This window comes from Eriocheir sinensis, chromosome 17, assembly GCF_024679095.1.
Source record: "Eriocheir sinensis breed Jianghai 21 chromosome 17, ASM2467909v1, whole genome shotgun sequence".
In the NCBI taxonomy this organism is placed as follows: Eukaryota; Metazoa; Arthropoda; class Malacostraca; order Decapoda; family Varunidae; genus Eriocheir; species Eriocheir sinensis.
In genome coordinates, this window is record NC_066525.1 from 16,328,417 (window position 1) to 16,354,037 (window position 25,621).

A 25,621-nucleotide genomic window follows, 5' to 3' on the forward strand; every position below is an offset into this window, starting at 1 on the left:
TAATTTATAGCAACAGCAGGGATAGGAGGTTAGAGGTGAACATTATGGTGCAATAGTGTATTGTAGAGAGGAAAAATTAATAATACAGTGCCATTGACAAGCAGTGTGTGTGATGAAGCAGAGGAGAAGGAGGACCTACGAAGCGATACAAAGCGATACAGCTCAAAAGAAGAAGTTGCTGCCAGGTCAGTGTGCACCGGAGGAAACGTGACGTGTGGGCTGGGTCCCCCCCCCGCTGCTGGCCGCTGTGTTGTTGGTGGCCGCTTCCCCGTCGCCCTGGCAACCAGCATGGGGCGCCTGGGGAGGCTGAGTGTGTGTCAGAACTCAGAAAAGTGTCAGTGAGGGAAGGGACTTGGTGTAGGAGTGACGAGGGCATGGCGGGAGGCGGCAGCGTGGCGTGGATGGCACCATGAGCCGCCCCGGCGGGGAGGCAGCCGGCGACGTACTCAGCGGGAGCCACCGACGGCAGAAACTTTTGAAGGAGGTGTTCGCCCACGACTATAGCGTTACCGAGGAAGGTGAGGCCATACCTGGCAGGCAGTCTTTATTACAAGTTACAGCATGTTAAGTGTCTGGAAGGTTGTCCCTACGGTCGTGTGGTGCATGGCTCTGTATTGCATTGGACTCATGCTAACCAGTTCCTTTTATTCACTGACACCACAGATGATTTCGATACGTTTGTCAACTATTTCATCTAACAACTGGTGTTATTATTATTATATAACTGCTAGCCTACCTTACTAGTAGTACGGTAGACACCCTGGTGGACTGAAATTGGTGTGCCAAGGAAAATGCTCCCTGTCTCATAATAGTCGTTTTGAGGTTTACTGCGCATTCACACGGAATCTGACCGCAGGAAGGCTTGTAAATGAAACGCCAGAATTTTCCCTTTACTACACTCCCACACGACCACAGCGTGTAACGAAACACATGAGAAATTAATCCAGACTAGGAAAGGTTTTGCAGGCGCCGGGGGATCGAACCCGCGACCAGCGAGACGGGAGAGCCACTCCTTAACCAGTCGGCCAAAAAGATACCCCCCTCGCAGAGTGAGTTATGAGAGGCTCGCCCATCAGGCAAGTCGCTGTACTATATAAACAACCATTGGTGTCTGGTTTGGCTTATTTTCTCAAAGCTGTGAGATGTTAAAGATTTCAGCTGGTGGCAATGGAGAGATTTGTCTTTCACTATGCCTTTTGTGCCATTAAATTGCCAGTTGGTGCAAATATCAAGTCAGTGAGAGAGATAACACGAGGTCTTAAATTCAACATTGATCTTGATTGTATCTGAGGCCATAGTAGCGATTGCATTGCATAACCGTTACATTAACAGTGAGATGAAAGTAATACGTGTTTAAAAGGATGCTGTGTTGTAGTTTGTTAGCTTTTTATTACAATACTGGATGATGAAATTTAATATATTTACAATAATTATTATTTTCTTGTTTGAGCTTTCAAATGATATATCGATTATAACTGATCAAAAAGGTGCTTGAAGATGGAATAAGTTGAGAAGGGGCACAGATGGAAAAAGGTTGGCCTATGAAGTTTCCTTGCTATACAGAAAGCCCATCCGTGTAACAGTAGCCACAGTTCGTATAAAGGGCAGCATCAGGGTCATACTGGGCCACTAAGTCCCTCTCACCCCCACCAACTCTGCTAGGAAGAAGGATTGGAGAGCAGCAAGGGATGGTATGGATGTGTTTCGCATGTTCGGAAGTAGAGGGGCCGCACGTGGCTGTAGGATTACCTCTGATGAGAGAAAGTCCCACCCCTCCTATCAGTCAATCAAGGAGGAAATGAAGGGAAGAGGGGACACACACGACACGATCCATGACACACACTGGTTTGGTTCAAGTACTGTCCTTACATACGTACTACCTGCATGTCCGTTACCTACCTTTTTTCTCCATTGCATTAGATTCTTCGTGTATCGTATCACAAGGGCAACACTCAATATAAAAGAGTAATGAGTGGTGAGCTAAACAGCATGACTGACTGACTACATGATTTTGAAGGCTATAGAAAAAGATATGAAGTAAAATATATGTGGGATGGAATGGTTATGATGTAATGCGGTCATAATGGTTAAGTTTTTTAGTCTTTCAAATTAAAATCGGAAATAGACCCCTTATCCTCCTCCTCCAATAAGTTCATATCATTGGTATGTTCACAACCAAACCATGCCTTTTGTTTAGCTCAAGTGACACGTGACTGGTGGATTCTGTGAAAGGTTAGATTTGATTGGTGGTTGCTAGGGAGACGTGCATGGACTTGGTTGGTTTAAGTCTAAGAAGTTGATTTGAGCATAGTATAATACGTAGAATTGATTGAGACTGCATAACGGGGCCCTGTTCCATTTAAACTACACATCATCCCTCATCAAAACATATGACAAAAACACAAAATAAAAGGAGAAAAATTCATAATAAAGAAATACTCCATTATCAGAAGGTGGACGCAGGGGCACATTAGGATCTAAGGGTAATAATGGATCCCAGTAATGGCTTAACGAGGAGGATGATAGGATGCTGCCTGACACGTGCTGCTGATTAGGAGTATAAGGGGGCATCACGTCACCATGCCTCCCTCCCTTCCCTCCTTCCTCCTGTAGGTATAAGGCTTGGTACCTCTTCTTTCCTTTGTGCGTGAGAGAGAGAGAGAGAGAGAGAGAGAGAGAGAGAGAGAGGGGGGGGGGGGCGGAGAAACAGGTAACTTGCACACCTGCGCTCAACGTGGTTCAGTCTTTGTGATGAAGCCCCACGTCTCATCCCACGTACCATGCATTGTCAGACATGATAGGGACTAGGAAGAGACAGTTTCTATGTTCACACTTCCTTAACGATTCTATTTCATGCCAGGTCTTTGTTTTCATCAACGTCATCATCTTGGGTTCGTTCATCTCATCGTTTTCATAACAATATCATCATCGTATTTCTTCGCCACGTCTACATTATATTTTATTCTTCTGTTCATATTTTTTTATGACCTTTATCACAATCGCATTTATTAGCTTCTACTTTATATATATTTTTTCCTCCTCCTCTTCCTCCTCCTCCCCCAACTCCTCCTCCTCCTCCTCCTCCTTCTTCTTCTTCGTCTTCTTCTTAATCTACCGAGCCATTTGTCATTGCTACCTTGATAAATAAACTAATAAATAAATAAAAATCACATATCGCTGCCAGCCAGTCACTTGATTCATCGTCACTGCGTCAGAAGTAAACAGAAACAACCCCAGATATACATGCAAACCTCTATGGCAGTGCAGTGAAAACGTTAAACTAATAACAAAGAGCTGACGATACAAAGCTCACCACCGTTCTGCAATGATACGACACACACCTTGACGTAGTATTGCTTTCTTGCAGGCATATGACAATAGCCAGCTAATTCAATGTACTACTGCACGAAAGACATATGAACACGTTGCATGTCTTTGAAGCGTGTGTAGCCTGTTCGGACCCATAAAATCATACATGGGTCGGGTCGCTAAGCAGCTGCATACACACTGCGTCGGAGGAGCTTGCCACGAAATAGAGTAATGCGTATTTCTTACCCGGATCATGTATGTTCTTGGGGTGAGTCCTCTATACAATGGGGGTGCGAGTAATGATTATTGTTGTTTGCGGTATCCAGGGTACAGGGGAGCAGGAAGAGGCAAGGAGAAGATTAAATACAGACATACAGATCTTTTTGGTACTACGATAAATGTTCAAGCTTAATGGAGTTACGTCTGCATGGATATGGTGCAAGTAATGTTGAATGCACTGTCGCTTGATATTTGTTTCTCTTCCTTCTTCCTTCTACTGCTCCCCCTTCTCGTATACCATCTTCACTCAGTTTTCTTCACCCTCCTGCCTGTATTCCTCCTCCTCCTCCTCCTTCACCACAAGATCATCTCCTTCCCACTCATATCCGTTTCTACATCACTCCTGCATTATCACATTTCGGGGAGTTACAGTTTTCATTGTCATCCCTTTTCCCTTTCTCCGCATGATAAGGACACGTTAGGAGTCTGCGCCCAGTAATACATAATATATGTGGTTATGCAATAAGGAATGAAGGTCCCGGTGCCCGCATGTTACCTTAATAATTGTGTTTGTACCTCACTGATCAGTAGGTAAGCCCCCCCCCCCTCCTCCTCCTCTTCCTCCTCCTCCTCTTCCTCCTCTCTCTCTCTCTCTCTCTCTCTCTCTCTCTCTCTCTCTCTCTCTCTCTCTCTCTCTCTCTCTCTCTCTCTCTCGCACACCCACAATGCACCCGCATCACACACACACACACACACACCAGTCAATAGTCTATATTCATGTGGCCTTCACCGCTCTACTGAAATCATTACAAAAATATATCAGCCGGAGATTGACGTGGAAGTTTACTAGGTGAGTGTACCCTCTTGTATTTTCTCCTTCCTTCGTCTTAACTTTTTCTAGGAGAGTATCAAGACACCTAGAACAAAGTACTGTGCTAGTGCAGTTACCCTTGCCTTTAACAAAACAATGAACCAGAATAAGTTGGGTTTAGACCGGTGAAAGAAGAACGTCATTAGGGTACGGCGAGGGTGGATGGGGCACATGACAGCGCTCTCCTCTTCACGATGGGCGGGGAGAAAGGGCGTGGGGACAGAGAGGTCTTGGTGTAGCCGCCGCATTTATATCACGGTAGCAGACAGCAGCAGAGGGGAGGGAGGAGGAGTCATGCATAAAGTACACGTGACCTTAAGCTTGATATTTAGCCACAATAGCCGCGCACGTGGTGACTCGTAGCTGCCCTTTAACTCCCCATGCTCTCGAAACCACGCACGCTATATACTTGTTCCCTTCGATTCGTTGTATCCACGCCTTCTACGCCACTGTCACCTCTCAGCTAAACTTCCCTATCGTCTATTTCCCTAACTATAATGTCTCTGTTTCCTTGTTTTTGTCGGTTTAGGTCCCACACCGCCATCGCAGTTACCTTGTGATCACTCGATAGTGAGACAATAAACAGCTGAACTATACTCACATGCAATGCCTTGCTCACATGTCTAGGATTGAAACAAAGACGGACGTTTCACAGAGTTGCCACGTGGGAAACAACAAACTAGTGTTGAAGGTTCTCTGGCTTGTGTGACTTCAAGAGACGAATGTTGGATGCTGTTGTTGCGTTCTGGTGGCCACTTCGGAGTCATTTGAGAGGCAGAACCGTGTGCGCTCCCATGATTCGGCACAACAACGAAGCAAGATGAGGTTCTCTATACGAATAACAAGTTCATTCATATCGGATTATAAACAGCCGGCAAACGTGGCAGCAAAAGATAGGGAATGGAGGATAATTTTGGAAATGAGTGTTTATATGTATTCCCATTGGCTATCATCGGCATATAATAGACATCTACACAACTATCTAACAATCAGGACATTAAAGATATAGAAGTGGAGTCAGTTAGGTAACCTAGTAATTAATGGGCTTATTGACTGAGTGGTTGGCAAGTGTCGTGAGTTCGTGACCCGCAGCCCAGCAACGTTTGGTGCATGTGTCTGTGTTGCAGAAGTGGCCGAATACTGCGAGAAGCTTGGCATCGACACTGCGGAGGAGCCCCAACTGGTGTCCTTGGCTCGAGCGGCACTGCTCCACCCGCTTCCCTCACACTGGACACCTGTGTAAGACTCTCTCTCTCTCTCTCTCTCTCTCTCTCTCTCTCTCTCTCTCTCTCTGAATGCCTATTTTACATATTATTTTGTGCCTGTGTTTTGCCTACATGATTATTGATGTGCTTTGGATATTTGTGAATTTGTTTGCTTGTCTTTTTGCATAAATATGCTTTTAAGGAAGATTCTTATAACCTTCCAGGGCCAGAGGCTGTTTTTTTTTTTTCCTTTTTCCTAATAGTTTATGTGGTAACGCATTTTTGTTGCTCTTCGATAACCAAACTCATTGTCACATCGCCTGGCAAGGAGGACCCTCTTTTGTGACTTAAACAGTCCCTTCCTTTACTATTTCTTGTAAGAACAGAGTAACATTTTGACATTTCCCATTTTAAGACATTTTTAAGGAGCTCATAATGATCAACTTTCGTCTCTTCGTCCGGCAGGGAGGACCCCCAACAGGGCCTGTACTTCTTCAACCGTCTGACAGGGGAGAGTCGCTGGAGCCACCCGATCGACACAATCGTGCAGGCCCTCGTCGCGGGGAAAGACCCGTGTGCAGGTGATGGAGTTGATTGACTTTGTATTTGACATTTGGGATTTGGGAAGGATACAGAAAAAGGAGGATAATACAGAAGCTGCGTTTGCAAACTGATATAGGTGTTTTGCATTACAAATGAGATAATTAAGATATTCAGAGCTTAACATTTTCTTTACTTCTGTTTAATCAGTAGATTCTTCAGCAGAAGACTTTGACGCAGAGGAACTCCAGATCTCTGAATACCTGAAAATCCACCTGAGCGACGACAAGCCAGGCCACGTGGACAGCGAGACCAACCTTCTGTCCGACCACACCACCGATGCCTTCACGCTCACCAGCCAGTGCCTCAAGGCCGCCGACAAGTCTGCGGTAAAGCCACCGAAGACTTCCAATCGCACTGCCTCCGCTGGTAGTGATTTTGAGGAGGTCAGACAAGATCCCCGAAACAATAGTGAAGGCGTTAAAGACGATGTTAATATCAGGGATAAGAACAGTGCCCCGTCTGAGCCTTTAGACAGGCCTGAAAGCAATGTTCACGCTAGCGGTAAGACGGAAAAGGATATTTGTGGGGATGTGAGTGAACCGAGCCATGAGACTGAACGTCGCATTGTCAGTAGTGTCGATGAAACGTGCGGCAAAAAGTGCGTAAACGGTGAAGTGACTCCGCCAGGGGATACGGACTTGAATGCAGAGGAGGAGGACTCGAAGCAGCGGACCGAGCATCAAGAACAGGGGCAGAGTGTGAGTGGCCCGCAGCGCCCCTCCACAGCCTTCAGCCACTCCAGGGACCCCGTTATGTTCCCAGGAAGAGATGATCCTCCTCGGGGTCTTGGGCGAGCGCCGCTGGGAACGCCATCATCCCTAGCTGGGCCTCCTCCCCTCGGCAGACCTCCCTTGGGTGCTCCTCCCATGGGAGGCGCCAGAGTGCCTCCCATCGGTGGGCAACTTACCCCTCTGGCACCCATCGCCGCGGCCAGCAGGGGCGGCCCGACCCATCTGGTGAGTGCCACTCAGTGTTTTGAGTAACTTTGATATTTTTGTTGTTGTTGTGTTAATAAGATAATGTGACAGCAAGAACATTCATGTGGTGGGAGTTCTCCATTAAAGATTCTAGTCTCCTTTCATGAATTAGTAAAAATGGCAACAGATCCTCATCATTTCGTAATTTCTCTGCACAGGCCCCTCTGAAGCCTATTGGGTCCAGCGGCCAGCATCCCGCCTCGCCAGCCAGCAGGGAGGGTAAGTGTGTGTGTGTGTGTGTCGTTTATTATAAGGAAATCATATGTAGATGAATAGATAAGGAGAGAGAGAGAGAGAGAGAGAGAGAGAGAGAGAGAGAGAGAGAGAGAGAGAGGCTGGTAGGAAGAGGAAGGCATAGCAACAACTTTCAACGCTTTCCCCAAGTGTGAGGCGAGTGGCGAGGAACACCTGTACATATACTTTACAACTCGCAGGTGTAGAAGGGTGCTGAAAAGCGAGTGTCTTGGGAAACTCAATCTCTCTCTCTCTCTCTCTCTCTCTCTCTCTCTCTCTCTCTCTCTCTCTCTCTCTCTCTCTCTCTCTCTCTCTCTCTTGATTGATTGATTGATTGATAGGTAGACATATATAGATAGATAAATAAATCTAAGCAGACAGACACACACACACACACACACACACACACACACACACACACAGAGAGAGAGAGAGAGAGAGAGAGAGAGAGAGAGAGAGAGAGAGAGAGAGAGAGAGAGAGAGAGAGAGAGAGAGAGAGAGAGAGAGAGTTTCCCAAGGCACTCCCTATCCAGCACCCTTCAACACCTGTGACTTGTTATATGCAGGTGTTCCCTCACCATACACACACACACACACACACACACACACACACACCTAAAGAAACTAGAAAGAAAAAAAAATGATGCCACCAAAAATGGTTCCTGAGCTGGAGGGATTGACATACGAGGAAAGACTAAAGGAAATGGACTTACCAACACTAGAACAAAAAAGAGAAAGGGCTAATACAAATCTATATTGAGCAAAATGGAAGAAGTAGATAACAAGGAGTTACTACTAAAAGAAGGAATTACCACCAGGAACACAAGAGGACATAGTAAAAAATTGAGGAAGGGAAGATGCTTGAGAGACATAAAGAAATATAGCTTCCCGCAAAGAAATATAGAGGTTTGGAATAGACTAAGTGAGGATGTATCGGCAAGGAGTGTGCAAACCTTTAAGGAAAAGTTGGGTAAATACAACTAGGCAACTAGGTAAATACACACACACACACACACACACACACACTCTCTCTCTCTCTCTCTCTCTCTCTCTCTCTCTCTCTCTCTCTCTCTCTCTCTCTCTCTCTCTCTCTCTCTCTCTAGTTAGATAGATAGATAGTACTTTTCTGTGTATGTATGTATCTATCTATCAATATTTGTATCTCAATCTGTATATCTGTATCCATCTATCTGTATTCATCTATCTATCTAACTATCTATCTATCTATATTTCAGCACCTTCAAGTAGGATTCATATGCCCTGCCTCTCAAACACCTGCTTGACTACTAAAATTTTAATTGAGTCTAATGTTTTCTATAAATCTATGAAACCCATGAATTTTGATTAATGTATTGAAACTTGGTTGATGATGTGGATGTGGTAAATTGTTGAGAAGACTGAACAAATTGGATATTTCTCGAAGGATCAAGTTATATTCCTTTATTTTCAGGGTATATGTTCTTCAATCTTGTCGTTTAAGGAGCGCGCCCATGGGGTATTTTTTGACGAATATATTTAAAATTGGAGGAGTACATGTTTTTCGCTCAGCGTGGCCGGGAAACCCTAAATTACCATGTGGTGAGGTTTGTTTTCGTAAAATTAAAACCCCTCCCCCTTGGGGGGGCTTTAGAGTAATAGTCGGACATGCGCGTCGTAAGACGCTCTTGTCAACATATGCGGTATCATTCGTATATACGTAAAAATTGCATTAGAATATTTTATTTCTTCGTAAATTTTGTCATCTGTCATCCTCTCTTCTTCGCGCGGAGAGGCAAGGGAGGAAGAGAGGTGCCACCGCGCCAGTGCCAAGCGAGAGACAGACGGGAAAAGTATGTCGTACTTTTCTCTCCTCTCCAGCCAAAAAAACGTCCTGACAAATGATGTACAAGCGCAAGGCAACGAGAAAAAGTCACCAACATCAAGAGGGCTAATGGAGCGGCCAAACCTCAGAAAACAAGCAAGAGAGTAGCGTAGAAGCAAGGCACTCCCGCGGCACTCGCGCTATCTGGCCACAATGAGGAAGGTGGCGCCTTCTGACACCCTCACCTGCGAGTGAGTAATACTTTCTTAGAAAGGGGGACCAAATGCCTTATCATTCTGAGGTAAGTCAACAAGGTATATACAGTCATATGAGAAAATTTCATACCAATCAGATAAATACAAATGGCAAGACAGAGAGAAATGTAAAAAAAATCTTTAGGAGCCGATATCTCGAAAAGTATCTTTTTAACCTTCAAATAATTTCACAAAATCGGTAAAACGTCTGAATGACTTTTGTTAGGTATCATTTTAAACTACAACTAAAGGGCGATTTTTTGTTGGAAATGGATTTTCAAAAATGTCAAAAGAAAACGGGACACAGAGTGGAGAAAATAAGTGACAAAAAAATTGTAATTTTTTTCTTCGAAGACAAAACAAAAAAATAAAAAATTCACTTCCAACAAAATGTAGATAGATAAACAAAGTTTCTATGTTATTTTTTTCAAAGCGATTAACTGAAAAATAAAGCCTGTGAAACAAAAAAATGAAAAACACGCTTTATTTGAGTCTCTCCTAAACTTCACCCGATTTTGATGAAATTCGCAGAATATCATTTCTTTACATCAACAAACAACATACTAGAATTTCAAAGCTATTGGACGTACCATATGTGCAGGAGGAGACCCATAGGCGCACCCCTTAACCTTACAGGCAAAATATTTTTTTTATCAGGGCAGGCACCCTTGCCTTTGAGGAGACCAGGCACCCAAGAGCAACAGGGGAGGAGCAGTGGGCGGCATGAGGAGCAGCAACCAGGACAGAGAAAAGGAGGGGAGACTCGGGGGCAAGGCGATGGCACTGACCGGGGCCTTGGCTCACCCCCCAAGTCTATCCTCAAAGGCCCTGTCTTGGCAAGGGGCACATCAGCCAGGGGACAGCTCCAAGGTAGATGACACATTGTAATTGCACAAAACCAAGGGCTTGATTTTTAAAGAGCATTTCAATATCAGTGTTGTCAGCATCAATATTTCAGTATTGATGCTCACGTGCCTTTTCCTTGCTTGTCCTGTAAGTGTATTGATTTATTGATGACTGGTTGGTTCATGTGAGATGTTTGTCAAGACCTTAGTCAGTCATGGGCTTTAGTGGTGAGTGGAGGGGCTGTGTAGATCAAGGTACAACACCAGTAAATGTGTGTAGGAAGCTTGTTCTCATTTAAAATTACGAACAGGGAACCTTCATTTAGTTTTGCATCTTGCTGAACTATTCCAGCTGAGGAGTGCTTGTTATCTAAAAAGGTATCAATTTTCTATTTAACTTCTGGCAATATCATGCAAGATTTTACTTTAATTTCCAGCTTTTTGTTTATTGAAAGTTATTGAAATATGTGGAAGACATTTCTTTACAGCTTATGAATAATGAATTATGTTTAATTTTCTATTCAGTAAGGTAACTCAATATTTAGTTTCAATAACAAATCATCTGTAGGCTAATGTTTACTCTACCACATGGAAGTTACAGTATAGTCTAATACATAATAAATTAGAAAATATGTATGTATGTAATAGCTTCCATTTTCTATGTTTCAAGTTTATCCCAACTACTTATATATCTGAAAAATTTGCTGTGACCCCTTTTCCTCATGTTTCCCTGAAGTTTTTTTAACTGTTTCTTATTATGGAGGCGGCACAGGGATGGACCGCATGCAGCTGCTGCAGCCCAAGGAAACCAAGAACATTCGCTTCGACTTCATGACAGATGACCTGGAGTTCCATACATCAGAAGAGGAGTATGATGAAGAGCTGGGTGAAGAGGTGGAGGAGGAGGAGGAAGAGGAGGAAGAGGAAGAATATGATGAGGAGGAGGAGTATGATAGTGAAGCTGAGGATCCTGTGAGTGTTAGTTTGGTAACCTGAAAGCAATGACTCATTCCGACAGTGAATAGGACCTGTAGTTTCCTCACCAGACCTATGTAAAAGTTTCCTCTACACCATTTTGACTGAGAATTGGTTTATGCACATATTAGGCTCTTCTACTACTCAGCAACGGAAACAGAGACAAAGATAGAACCTGTATGTTTTCTATTTCAAGTAACCTCATTTACTAAAGTTATATTTTTTATGAAATATTCCAAAAATAACACATGGGTTCTCCTGCAGCATCCCTAGTAGTGATCACATTCAATATTAGTTGCCAATGGAAGAGAAACTTAAGGAAGAAAGGCAAAACATTATATGTATTCACTAGATGTTAAATGTTCCAGGAAATATGTATGGTAATATTATTCCAGCTTTACTAACAGACATTGATTTTGATCACTTGTATATCTGACAGGAGGAGGAAGAGAATTTTCTACAAGGAAGAGTCTTGGATAAGGAAGGCGGTGCAGCTGGACTGATGCTACAGGATGCCTCACATCTGATGGCATCCAAACCTGCTCCACTGCCACTGAAGCGACAGCCTGCTCTGCCCCATGGACCTGACCCTTGGGCTGCTGAGCACTCAGAAAAGCCTAAGCCAGTAGAAAAGACTCAGGATCCCCTTCGAAACTTCAGAGAGGAGAAAAAGAATGTTGGTGAAAAAGAAACTCAAAAACAGCCTGAAACAAAACCTTTGAAGCCCCCAGCAAAGCAACAGCCACAGCAGACTCAGCCTGTTGAGGTAGTTCAAAACAGACCAAAGGCAGTTGACACACAGGCATCCAAAGGGACTGGGGACACACATAAATCAGGCAGTAGTGGTCAGACAGCACAAAGCCAACAGAAGAAATCAAACTCTGGAATTTCTTCAGAAAACAAAGGTCCACAACACACTCCCCCTGCTACTCAAAATTCTCAGCTCCCAGGAGTAAAGAGTCAAGATTCCAAGACACCTGATCATAAGCAGCAGGAGGACAGGAAACTAGAGTTAGAGGGTGCTCCAAAGAGTAGGAAAGTGAACCCTCTTGACCGTGTTGTGGCCAAGCTGAGTGGAAAGACAGAGGAGAAGAGTGGTGCTGAAGGTGGTGGTGGTGTCAAGAATGTCACCGTTAATCTGACTGAACTCATGACTATGGAAGAAGAACAGACTGAGGTAATGCAGTAGTTGTTTTGATTTGCATGTGTCTTGCCATTCTGTTTGTAAATTGTGTCATTATAGGAATTTAGGATCTTTTTTGTCTGGGAAAGCAGCTGGAAAGCACAAGGACAGATAAATAACTGTTTCATCAGTAACCTTTTCTATCTAAATAAATAAAAAATTTAAGAGAGCTTTTTTAGCTTTACTTAATAATGATATTTTTTTTATATCCTGTGATTGATAATGCTCAACTGCTTCTTTGGTGCCACTTCAGATTAATTGATAAAAGCAAGGCATATCAAGTAGAAGATATGTAGAAATTTTGATATTCATTATAACTTGGATGCCTTTATTCTCAGTTGGATATTTATTTTATTTCAGGATGACAGCTCAGCCAATGATGGCAGTGACCCCCATGCCAAGATTCATATGAACCAGGAAAGTCAGGTGTGTGAATTTGTCTGTACATGTATTGTGACAATCTGTCATTAGTCACAGCTCATTGGTCCTCAGTAAAAATGCAGATAGAAAATACAAGGAAAAATTCTGCAGCTAGAAAAAAAATCACATAACTGGTTTGAAATGTTTATTACAATAAAAATTTAAATTCGCATGTTATGATGGTTCTAAACACAGTGGTTGTTGTCTTTTCATATATATTTCAACTTGCTCCCTCCAGGAATCCCTGCCAAGAGGGGCACCATAGCAGCAAAGTAATGAGCTATGCCTTGCCATGCACACATTTTCCTTCTTGGACTTTTGTCTTTCTTCTAACTTGTTTTGTTTATACTGCCTTCATTCTTCCTTCCCACTTTGCACATGGTCTTCTTTAGGGAGTGGACCCAATTCAGCAAATTCTGTTTGAGTGTATCCCATCTTTTTGTACATGTCCAAACCACCTTTCAGATGGTTTATTCCTTATTTTCACTCCGTCAGTTATTTTCATAGCTAATTCTTCCTACTCATCCCTACTACAAGTGGAAAGCACATAAAGTCATTATGTTTGTCTCATTTATCTGGTATGCAATTCACAGTTTGCTTTCTGAGATGCCACATCATGCATAGATACCGGGTGTGTGCATACTTGTTTTATTTTGAAGCATACCACATGCACTCTTCAAACAGATCACCTCTGATGCCTGAATTGTTTATCATGCCCAGTTGTGCATCCATGTTTCCTTGGTGTATGACTGATTCACAGACCTATGCATTCTGGTTTTAATCCTTTGTAATATCAACATTGTTTTCCTCCTCTGGATTACTGCTCACTTTTCTTTATTTTCTCATGATTGCAGACTCCTGCACTGAGATGTGATATCCTTTTCACCTTGTGTGGTATTTCAGAATGAGTTTCCTCTTCTCTTGAGAGGATCATTATACATTGCCATAATTTGCAGTTCTTGTAGGTTTTTATGTTAACCGTAGATTTTGATAAAAAATTATAAGATGAAAGCAAAGGCAGTTTCATACTAACTGCAGAGGATACTAACTGTTATGAAATCTATAGTTGTGTTCTGTTTTTTGTCTTATTTTGTTACATATTATATAATTCATATAATTTTAACAGTTTCCTGTGTGAAGATGCATCTGCAGAATTTTTTCAATATGTATGTATCACTCCTCTGTGAGGTACACTATAATACCAGTTAAATGTGTATCTTAATGCTCCCTCCAGGCCCTGACCAGACAGAGGGAGGCGGAGGTGAGAGAGCTGCAGCGCAGTCATGAAGCTCAGTTGAAGTCCTTGAAGGAGCGGTTAAACAAAGAATACCATGACTTAGAAGAAAAACTAAGGTATGTGTTTTACTTGTGAAAGAAAATCATAGTAGTTTCATTTGTTTTCTTTGCACACTATGTATTTAAAAGTCTTCAAAATCAACATTTAGAAATGATGGATGGAATTTTTTTGAAAATCTTTTAGAATTTAGAATATAGAATACAATTTTGATTTGCGATGCCATTCAATAATGTTAATAATAAAAAATCTTTAATCAGAGTAGACATGGGTCCACTGTTATTTTAATTAATCAACTTTTATTGAACCATGTTTTTAACTTAGTGTTTCTTTTAACTGTACATGTGTTTACTCAGATCTGAACACAATGCAGCTCTCAACAAACTTAAGGAACAAGAGAAAAAGAAGCTGGAAGCCTCACAAAATCAAATTCTGCAAAAGGCTGAGGAGGATAACAAGAAGAACCTAATTGAAGCAAAAGCCCGCCTTGAAAAGGAGCACGCTGAAAGAAAGAAAAAGCTTCTTGAAGACATGGGAAAGAATAATGAGGAAGAGCTGGAACAGATGAAGGTGGAGTTTGTAAGAGAAATGCAAAAGAAGAAGGAGGAGCTGTTAAAGGAACATGAGGAGGTAAAACTTCCACTTCCTGGCTTTTAAAACTCATGTCCAGGAGCTGCCTTGTGTAGGCCATCTAGCCTTTTGTGGTCTGCTCATGTCCTTAAATCAGTAGGTAGTTATTCAAGATTTAACTGTAATGTTAAATAAGTAGCTTAAACTTTTCTCACTCACAGTTTTTGACAAGCATCTAAGGCAACCGTTATTACCAGCATTCATCATCATCAACATCTAAAGGCCCATTTTTTTTAGAGGTGGGATTGAAAGTTAAAAGAGGCCACTTGGCCATTCTGACTGTCTAGGGAAAGCTAGCTGAGGAAGGTCCAGTCCCTAACCTCTGCTTCTGTATTGCAGGAACTATGGTTTTTAGTCACTTCTTTAGCATTCACAGTTCATTACTCCTGTGATAGCCATTTTAGTTTAGTTGTTAATATGGTAATACACTATTCTTCTTTAATTATTTCCAATGGGTATGATGTGTTACAGGAGATGAAGGACTTGGAAAAGGACCTAAAAGAACTCTATGCCCAGCAGAAGGCTGAAAAACAGAAGGAGCTTGATGCTGCTCAGACGGCCTCTGCCACACGGTATGTTCTCTTTGTTTTTAGTGTAATGTTTTAAACATCAAGGTTGTGGTAATTAAGTTTTCAGTTGCTCTTCTTTTATTCATATTTTATATATTTTAACTATAGTTGTTAAGAGGTTCTCTTACCCATCAAGTTTTTTTTACTGTTGTGTATTGAGAAAACAAAAACAAAAAAAAAAACATACATACTAATGTTAGTATTACTGTGATAAAAGAGAGAGAGAAGTGAAGGATAAGCAGAGGGCAGAAGTAATACATATGAGTTCCTATGTATAGATATGAATGTATTGATTTAGAATTCACTATGGTTATGAAAAATAATTTTCTGTTTGTTACTTTTGTGTCAAATTTCTTGTGTTTACAATATAAAAGTAGTGTTAGTTCATGTGATTAAATAAATATTTTAACTTCATGTTCACCTTACATCTCTATCTGGAATAGGCATTGGTCAAGATGACAGTTACTTATACAGTGTCACATTCATGCTGGAAGTGGTTGTTAAGGGATATTAATATATACTGATGTGCAAAGTGCATTTTGTTCAGCTATTATACTTGTTGGTTGCAGTAACCAAAGCATATGTCCCTTCTAATAAGCTTACTTAATTTCTGCTGAAAACATGTGCTCCAGTGAACACTAAGAGGTCTTGTTCAATGGGTACAAACAGTTAGTGCCTCATCAGAAACAGGTGAATGTCTGGCAAGTACCTGAATTTGCCTCCCACTCACCTGTCACACAGAATAGCACGCACACACAGCAGCCCTCAAACTCATACACCTCACCTGTAGTACATATGCACTTCTTCAAAGGTTATAAATATGTTTCAGTGAAAGTGTTAAAATATAAACTTATTAACTTATATAGTAGCAAGTTTTCTGATGTGTTGCAATTGCACACTAAAAAAAAATTGATATCTGTTTGTTTCAGTGAGTGTCAAATTAGAAATGGGTCAGTCTTCTTTCTTATCTATGATAAGTGTTAAAGCAGTTGCTTACACATTTTGAAAAGTTGATTTTATTCCTAAGGTTTTAGCATAGAAAGTTTAATTCGCTTTTAAGATGCAGATTTATATACCCTCTCCTTAATGCTTTGTACATATGTGCTTGTCAATTCATAGTCATCTGATTAAGCATGAATGTACATAACTACTTATATCATAATGTAGGTAAATCTTTCACATCTAGGATAAATAGCCAAAACCCGTTGTTTGGCTTTTTAATATAATCAATCTTCTTTGTGTGAGGCAAGAAGAATCAAAGGTGACAGCAATTGAAATGACAGCATTAAGGAATGTTTTGGGGTGGGCAATATTAATAGGGTAAAGAATGAGGGAGGGAATGAATGAGAGGCATAGAATGTAGAAGTCAGGAGATGAGCAAACAGAGGCTGACTTTATTAGTTGCATTGAAGGACTGAATAAGGATGATAAAATAATCTGTGCCATTAAACTAAGCCACAGAAGCAGGTAGGAACAGCTTGAAAAATTACTAGCTATAATGAAAAGCTATTTTCAAGTCTTTTAAGGAAATGGGAGTATCAAGAGCTGACATCAGGAGTGAGGTTTGTTAAGCAGAAAGGATGGCAGAATGAGTAAATGAATCAGGGTTAAACCATTTTTTTACTGAGCCTTTCATGGACTATTGGGTGACATTAATTAGTAGTTATAAAACTTCGCCATAAATTCAACTTGAAAAACAATACAGCTGATGCAGAACACTTTTGTTTCATAGGGACTACTTTATTTCCAGGAGCACAAGTGACTCAGCAGCAGTGCCAGCAGCAGTATCAGAGCTGGAGCTGAGCATGGAGGAGGTGCTGCGGCAGAGACAGGCACAGATCAGGCGAGAACACTCTAGGCAACTGGCCACTCTGGAAGAAAAGCTTGATGAGGAGCTGGAGAAGGCAGCAAGTCTAGCTAAAGAAAAAGTGAGTCTGAGTGGTAAATGATCTGCTGTTTTGTTACATATGCTTTACATTGATAGTGGCACTTATATGTTATGCATGTGTGGTGCTGGACTTGCTAATCTGTTTCCACAACCCAAATTTTAATACGCCTCACAAGTACCTCAAATTAAAATACTTTAACATTTGCTCATCATATATTCATATACACATTTTCTTTGCCTGTCAGGAAACTATGGAAAAGAAGAATCATTCAAATAGTTTGACTGCACTGAGAGAGGACCAGGAGCAAGAGTTGGCAGAGCTGGAAGAGTGCCATGCCAGACAGCTGCAGGACCTGGAGGCTGAGCACAAGCATGATGTGGCCAAGCTCAAGTCTGAATTTAAGGCTGAACTGATTAGGCAAAAGACAGAACTGGAAAGCAAACTAACTGAGTTTAGAATTGAATATGAACAAAAAATGGACAGCTTAGGACAGGAGGAAGAAGAAAGAGAGGTAGAGGAGGAAAAAGAACAGACAGAAGAGCCTGCAGAAGACAGAGAAGCCAGTGTGAGAAGGTCTCTTGAAAGAAATGAAGAAAGGAGTGAAAGTAATAATGAAAAGTACAAAGGGAAGACAAAAAACAATATACAAGAAGATGGTTCATCATCATCTGAGGGTGTTACAAGAGGAAAGGAACGACTGCAAGGTGAAGAAAAGAAGTATGATGATATATTGAAGGAGCTACAAGACAGACGTAAGAATTTAGAAGATGATCTTGATGAACTGAAAGAACAGGAGAACAAAGTCAAAGAGTTGAAAAGTCATCATTTGGCAGACTCTCACTCACACTGCAGCAAGAGTATGTGTATTCATGAAACTAAATACAATAAGATGAAAACAAAGTACTCCACTTTAGTAAGTCGCATAAAATCTCAAAAAGCAAAGAAATCCTCCAGGCCCACACCAGCCACCCAGAACACTGTGTCACTCTCCAGCGATAGGTGCAGCATGGAAAGCAATGCCAGTGCCTGTGACAGTGGACAGCCCTCAACAGACCCCAGCCTGAGTACTACCTCATCCAGCCCCTTCCATGCCATGTTGCACAAAACTCACCACTACCACAGCACCACAAGTGAAGCCAGTGAGGATGAGGAGATTAAATTTGCAACAGAAGTCTTGGAAAAGTACAATAGAATTGCTAGTCACAGGAATGCACATGGGCTACAGAATGACCACTTAAGGCACCAAGTCATGACTCCATTTTCCAGCACCCCAAAGAAGGCTTGGGTAGATGATGAACTGCTGGCCCACGGCAGAAAAGAATTGAACAGAGCAATAAAGCACCTCAGATCTTGCGATCTCAAAAATCAACAAGAAAGAAGAGATATAGCGGCAGAAGATGTGCAGAGGGAAATCCTACAACAGAATGTAGATTATAGCAGATTGAAACCAAAGGTATGACATGATGTCAGTGAGTGTGTAATTGCTCAGTATGCATGTTCCTCGTAGTCACCAGTTTTATTCATTTGAATCTCCCGGGCAGGTTGGACTGGTAAAGCCTCCTCTGGCCCCTGGAGGCTCCCTGTCTTCAGACACAGAAAGTGATGAGCCGACCCGTGATGTGCCCTCACCAGCCTCTGACTTTGGCCTGGACAGAATGCTGGGTAGGCTGACTCACCCTTCTAAACTTTTTTTGTTTTAGTTTTCCAATCACTTACATATTTGCAGAGCTCCCAGTCTTGTTAATATAATGATAAATTCATATATCGATGATAATTATTAGCTAATGATTATTATGTATTTGCCATTTTCAAAGTATTACTTATAAGGTGACTGATGTTGATGAACTAATTTGATAAGCTGAAGTCTATCATCTTAATTATTTTTATAGTTTTCATTATGTGATCAAATGCATGTGGTCTTTTGGTTTCCTACAGGATGTTGAAAATGGATGAAGGGAGAGATGGGTGGCTTGATTATTCTAATTTAATGCATTTCATTTTTCATTTCTGTCATGAAACTGAGATTAACTCATGAACATATTTTTCTCCATGGGTAGAACAAATTGGCTCTGCTAATATGAAGGTTCACAGTTATCCTCAAAAGCATTCCTCAAGGGAGAGATACAGTGGCCCTCGTCCCACAGGCAGCCTAGAGGTTGACTTCAACATCATCACAAATCCCTACAGATCTCATTCCTCAGGTAAGATGCATAGTTCAGGCTTGCCTTCAGACAGCTAATTCTATAATGCATTTTTTCATGAATCTGCCTATACCTCTAGTAATGTTTTCTTCTATGTAACTGTTCATGTCTACACTGCTGTCTTGTTCCTTTTTAACCTTTCCATTTTATGAATGGATATCCTCACACCCTGTAGCAAAGCTGGTGCAACAACTAAGACTACTTAATCCAGAGTTGTTACAAGCAGGATTTTCAACCTATAACTTGGTCACCATTTGTCTGATTACCTGCTTGCTTCCTTTAAATTTTATAATACCAAAGGGGGTACTCACTGCATTCATTTCCATGTAGTATCTTTGAGATAAGCTGGAAAAATCGTTCATATATTAAATGTAGTGAACAAAATAAAGAATAACCCAATCTTCTTATAGAAATTATCACACTCCATAACTTTATAACTTAATGCATGTTAAGCACCAACCCTAGCTGGTGCCCTGCACATTATCAAACAGAATCATAATCTAATGATGTAGTGCTATTTCTAAACCCCTGTACAATAGCTTGATATTCTTAAAGTACTGTTCACTCACTTTTTTGTTTGCTACTTTCTTTACTTCTTTACTTACTTCCTTAAGGGGTCCGGCCATTTTTTACCTTTTTTTTCTCTATTCAAATGGTTATTGTCATGATTTATATTCCAGACGTAAAGGACACCCTACACATAAGAGTTAGCCCCCAAAAAGCAGTCTATCATCTTTCCATTTTTTAACAATGACTATTTCTGGAAAATTTGAAGTTTTTTTTAAAAGACTATTTCTACTATAATAATTGTTCTACATAGGAACAATTATTATTGTACAAGAACTATGTTTAGGCCAATGAAAGTACAGTGAAATATTGTATCAATTACCATTAGTTTGTGGAATATAAATTTTCAGACTTTCATGGTCATAATTTCCCCCTAAAAATTCAGACATAAATACACCATAATTCAGTCACATCATATATGAAAAAAAACTCACTATAGTTTGAATCTTACAAGTCTAGGCATAGTTTTGGTGTTAGTTTCATTGAAATTGGTTGTAAATGATGGAGAATTTGCAGTGCCAAGGTACATAACTTACATTTTGAGATACGTCCAGGTAAATTTTTGAATGCGTAACATTCAAACGTAGTGAAGTGATATCATGGCATTTATCCCTTCATTTATTTGTAATTATATATATATATAGATATATATATATATATATATATATATATATATATATATATATATATATATATATATATATATATATATATATATATATATATATCTTCATGTTCAGTCATTTATTTTGATGTCCAGGCATAAAATATTATGTCTGTAAGGCTCCTGGTCTCCCCCCCCCCCCCAAACTTAGCTTGTGGCAGGGTTATTAGCTCACACAGGAGGGTGTCATAGCTGCCAAGCTACTCACTGTTGCCAGGTTTGTTTCAGAATGCTCGTGGAGCATATGTCACCTCTTTCTTCTTCTCTTTGATGTTCTTGGATCTCTTCTTCTTCCTCATGCTTTTTCTTTTAGTATCTTTTTCTTGAATTTTGAGTGAGTAGTTGATGTTGCAAGAAATTTACTTTGTTGTATCCAAAATTATGGTGAAAGATGGTGATTTGGGAAACAAATTGGACTCTTGATGCTCTAGCAAACTTGACTTTTTGACATCTCTTCCAGGTCTTTGAATGGAAGCTTTCATTTGCGTTCTGAGTGAGCCCCCGAACATGTCGCTTTGATGCATTATACACCCACAAAAAAAAAAAGCGAATTTTTATGAAAAACTTCGTCATTAGATTCTCAAAGGGCATACACAGCTGAGGAATTTTTTTTTTCTCAATTTCTCATTTTTGACCAATTTTTCTTCGTTTTTTGCCCGGCTGGACCCCTTAAAGTAATATCTTAAGCTAAAGTAGGCACAGTCTGTCTCTCAAGATACCACACTGTGTCCCCAGGAGTTTAAATTCTAAGGGTTACTCTAAAATCCTTATGTCCCCAGAAGGGCCCCTCCACTTACACCACCTCACCACTGGCTCTGTGCCTGATCTTGGACCTGAGACTGTTGATAGAATTGCCAATGTGAACCGTTACCTACAACAGAGATGGACCAGCTACTTTGGAGGTGAGCTGAAGGGGTGAAAATCATAAGAGTTATCATATTAGTATGATAAATAGGACTGTGTTTGCTGAATGCATTATAAATGCAAAGTGTTTTATGAGAACACTAAATGGTGACTGTATGAAGAGGGAAACAGATGATCTATATAGAATATAGATTGGGAGACAGGACTGGCTGAGCTTGAGCTCAGGCCCATAATACTACAAAATGGTAAATACCTGTTTAACCTAATGTTGACATCCTATGCAATAAGCAAGTGTAGGCTTTAGTTATAAGATATTCTAGTCCTTTTCATGTTTTCAATATATATATATATATATATATATATATATATATATATATATATATATATATATATATATATATATATATATATATATTTTTTTTTTTTCTCTCTCTCTCTCCACAGAGCTTTCTGTACCACTCGGGGGCAAAGTGGGATGGCCAGCTCAAGTCATAGGCCAGTCTACACTTCTAGCCAGTAAAAGTACAGCTCCCAGTAATGCCAACATCCCAGAGAAGAAAGAGAGGAACAGTTTCCTTGTGGCTGACAGGGATGGACAGAAATCTCATGAAAATAGTAGAAATGTCCGTGAGAAGATAGATGATCTGCGTGCATGGTTACAGGAAGCTCAGGCAACCTCTGTAAGCTTTTTTGACAAGTAACACAAAACTTCCAGGTCATATGGTATACTGCAGATGGTAGAAGTGTAAATTTCTGTCTCTACCTTATGGTCAGTGATGAGTAAAGAGTTCATGTGTCAGGGCATAGATGACTATTGTTTAGGTTACCATTACCTTCTGTAGGAGATGTAGATTCATAGAGATATATGTCTTACTCTGGTCTTTAGTATTATTGTGATTGTCTTGTTCAATGCCTTTTTTGTGTCTGCATGAATGGTGTTCAGTACAACTATTTATTATTACTTCATAGGCCCTAGTCTTCCAAAATATTTTGAATTCTACTTGTTAGGGACTTAATTTCATGCAAAATTTTTAATTTGCAAATTTAACTGCTGCACCACAAGTAGGCAGCAATATAGTACCGAAATATATCTCCTGTAAGGTCCTCATAATATTTCACACTGTAGACTCTATTAAGATATTTACCTAAGTACAAAATGATAGAGTCAATGATAATAGATTATGAAGGTTAACATGTTACATATTGTCATGGGGAATTGTGTTTTTATATATTTCATAATGATACCTTTGAAAAGTCACTTTTCATTTAAGTACTGGTAGACTCTCTAAACAGTAAATATATATAATTATGTACAGCAATATTTTGTCCTACAGTTTATTATTAAAAAAATGATGTAAAGAGCCTAAATCTAGCCCATACTCAATAATATTCTAGTCATAACTCTCAAGGACTAATGCATAGGTTCCTTCATCAAATCTGCAAGATGGTTACATTATGAACAAGTGCCATTACATTCAGACACACACCATTTATGTACCATACCTTGTGGCTTATAAGGTACTGCAGATATTACAGAGCACCCCAGTGTATATAGGATTATTTTTATGAAAAATATGTTGTCCACTAGAGGTATGTAATGCCATATATATTAATATTTATCTGGGATGATGATAACCAGAGACCTCAGGTGACATAAGAACATTAGAACATAGGGATGCAGCAAGAGGCTGAATAGCCGACACAAGGCAGCTCCAGATTCGCCCCCCGCTACCACCTGTCATCCTCATCCATTTAGCTATCAAGTCTACTCTTAAAACAAGCTATCGTCCCTGCACTCACTATGTGATTGCTGAGTCTATTCCATTCCAACATGAGTATTCCATTCCCCCCTGAGTCTATTCCACTCCCCCTGAGTCTATTCCATTCCCCCAAGTCTATTCCATATGCATGAGCATGGCTTGGGACACATAGTAATAGCTGTGTCTGCATTTTGAGAACTTTTTTTTCTAACATATTTTCAATCAAGCCCTTCAAGCCTACCTTCACCCCTTTCCACCAGGTCACTCATCCACTGGCATATAAATCCTGAATAAATCCGTCCCCAAAGCGTGTGTTGTTGTATCATTGATTCCCTCCTTGTTGTCAATGAAACACTGAAGCCAATTGATTTGACTCAGAACTATGCATGGAACCCCAAGTTCATGCTTTAGTCCTTCAAGTCCAAGCTTAGCACCTCCATACTAGGTTTCCAGGGGTTTAGGACCCCAGGGGAATTAATTTCACTAAACCATCTGGTGAATGGCCTTCCTCTGTTTTTTCAACATTATTTATTTCGCGGTCTCACTTTTTGTCCATCTGTTATCCTCTCTCCTACATATACTAGTATATGTTCTGATCAAAGCTATTTCTTGATTTCAATTGCCTTCATGACGTTTCCACCCTTGCTTGTTCCCTTATCTGTTTGCTGTTTTCTTCTCTATTATAGTGATTCCTAGTATTAATCTTTACATTTCTTTTTTGACACTTAATTTCCTTTCCATAGTCAGTGTAAATGTCTCTGATCCACATGCCATGACAGGAAGAATGCACTGATCAACAACCCTTCACGTTCAGCATAATGGTAGAAAGCTTCTCAATTACTAGTTTGCTTTCCAAAAGCTCTCCAGTCCAACCATTTACTACTTATTTTCAGATCCTAAGTGTGCATATTCATTAACTCTTTCTAGAGCTTCCCCTTGGACATTATTTGTTCAATTTGAGCATGATCACTGAAAATGCTTAATCTTTTTTCTTTATATTCAAACCTACTCATAGACTTTCCCTGTTTAGTTGCAGTTCACCACTAGAATTGGTAAAAAGAACAATATATGCAACAAAATATTGGCATCTAATAATTACTGCTCAGTCCATGTAGCCTATGTATATGTTTTTAAAAAGTAGAATTTACAAGTATAATTATGATACATTCTCAATATTATCTAAATTTCAATTTTCCTGGAAAAGTCATGAAAGACTACCCAACCAACTTTCATTTATAACTTTCAACTTTGTTGTTAATTTACTAATTAGATTAGGGTGACACAGCAAAAAATAGGACTTACTTTTCTAAAAATTTATTTTTCTGCTATGTTAACATATAATATACATACATATCAAATTAATCTCTAAACTTCATAGGATAGACATTTCAAAGAAAACAAACAAATCCTAAATTCTAATGAAACATTATTGATCTTGGGTTCCTTAGTTCACTCATTATTTCTCTTAGGTAAGACTGCTCCATGATGTAGTGGACTAAGGCTCTGCCCTGCCAGGTTGCTTTCTGGCTGGTAGAGGTTTGAGCCTTGCTCAGGCCAAAACATATTTCTGCTGACAGTCAAATCTGGTCAGTGGCAGTGGCTACTTTATCCAGAATGAGGTCCTAAACTAATGTCACAGTTCCTTCTTTGCATATTAGTTACCCTTCTGTGAGTGCCAGTAGCTTTTATTGACTGAATAAGAAATAAAACTTTTTCACATTCCTCTGAAAATCAAGCCTCTAATATACTTGTATTTTAGTGAAAAATAAAGCTCGAAAGGTTATATTCATTGCATTATACATCTGTCACAGATTTAAATTTTGAATTAACAATTTGTTGGAAATGAAAGTAAAAGTGCATACAACACCACAATTTACTGATATAATCTGCAGCCCACCCAGTAATATATTGAAACACTTTACATTTCACTCCACAGTGGTCATCTAGCCTGACCCTAACACACAGGACACAGGACTCACAGACTCACACACACCATGAAGCACAGGAAACAGCTCATGGAGGCCATGCCATCCAAAACAGTTGAATACTAGGGTGTTTGACATAATGGAGAGCTGTGGGCTGCCAAGGCAACCTCAACAATAACACTCAGCAAGTGATGAAGTAAATGGTTAAGATATTTACAGCAGACAATAACACTGCATCAAACAGGTGGAAGAAAAGATGGTGACATTTTGTTTCCTGCATACTTCAATAAAGAAATCTTTGTGCCAGGACAACTATAATTTCACCAATGTCATTTATAACATTAATCAGATCATGCACATTG

At 40.2% G+C, this 25,621-nt stretch overlaps 1 protein-coding gene across 3 annotated transcripts; it reads left to right on the forward strand.

Annotated features, from left to right (window-relative positions):
* Positions 1 to 8: 8 nt before the first annotated feature.
* Positions 9 to 23,646, forward strand: LOC127000021 (centrosomal protein of 164 kDa-like). 3 transcript variants are annotated; one of them, XM_050863407.1, is made up of 18 exons: positions 9 to 518; positions 5,527 to 5,638; positions 6,070 to 6,185; positions 6,355 to 7,163; positions 7,343 to 7,403; positions 10,131 to 10,343; positions 11,082 to 11,290; positions 11,733 to 12,470; positions 12,837 to 12,902; positions 14,131 to 14,249; positions 14,547 to 14,820; positions 15,292 to 15,392; positions 17,140 to 17,317; positions 17,523 to 18,731; positions 18,820 to 18,940; positions 19,336 to 19,479; positions 21,490 to 21,612; positions 22,019 to 23,646. In XM_050863407.1, exons 1-18 carry the CDS (start codon positions 410 to 412, stop codon positions 22,273 to 22,275), a joined length of 4,959 nt encoding a protein of 1,652 aa, XP_050719364.1. In that variant the 5' UTR covers positions 9 to 409; the 3' UTR covers positions 22,276 to 23,646. The 3 variants fall into 3 exon arrangements, with proteins under 3 accessions (XP_050719364.1, XP_050719367.1, XP_050719365.1); XM_050863410.1 differs by having other exon boundaries at positions 21,493 to 21,612; XM_050863408.1 differs by having other exon boundaries at positions 6,358 to 7,163.
* Positions 23,647 to 25,621: the final 1,975 nt, after the last annotated feature.

Bases quoted from the DNA above. Each gene is read 5' to 3' on its own strand.
- LOC127000021 (XM_050863407.1), top strand. From the start codon at position 410: ATGAGCCGCCCCGGCGGGGAGGCAGCCGGCGACGTACTCAGCGGGAGC. The intron at 6,186-6,354 runs GTGATGGAGTTG...CTGTTTAATCAG, and splicing joins GGGGAAAGACCCGTGTGCAG to TAGATTCTTCAGCAGAAGAC. The intron at 19,480-21,489 runs GTAAGATGCATA...TTATGTCCCCAG, and splicing joins CTACAGATCTCATTCCTCAG to AAGGGCCCCTCCACTTACAC.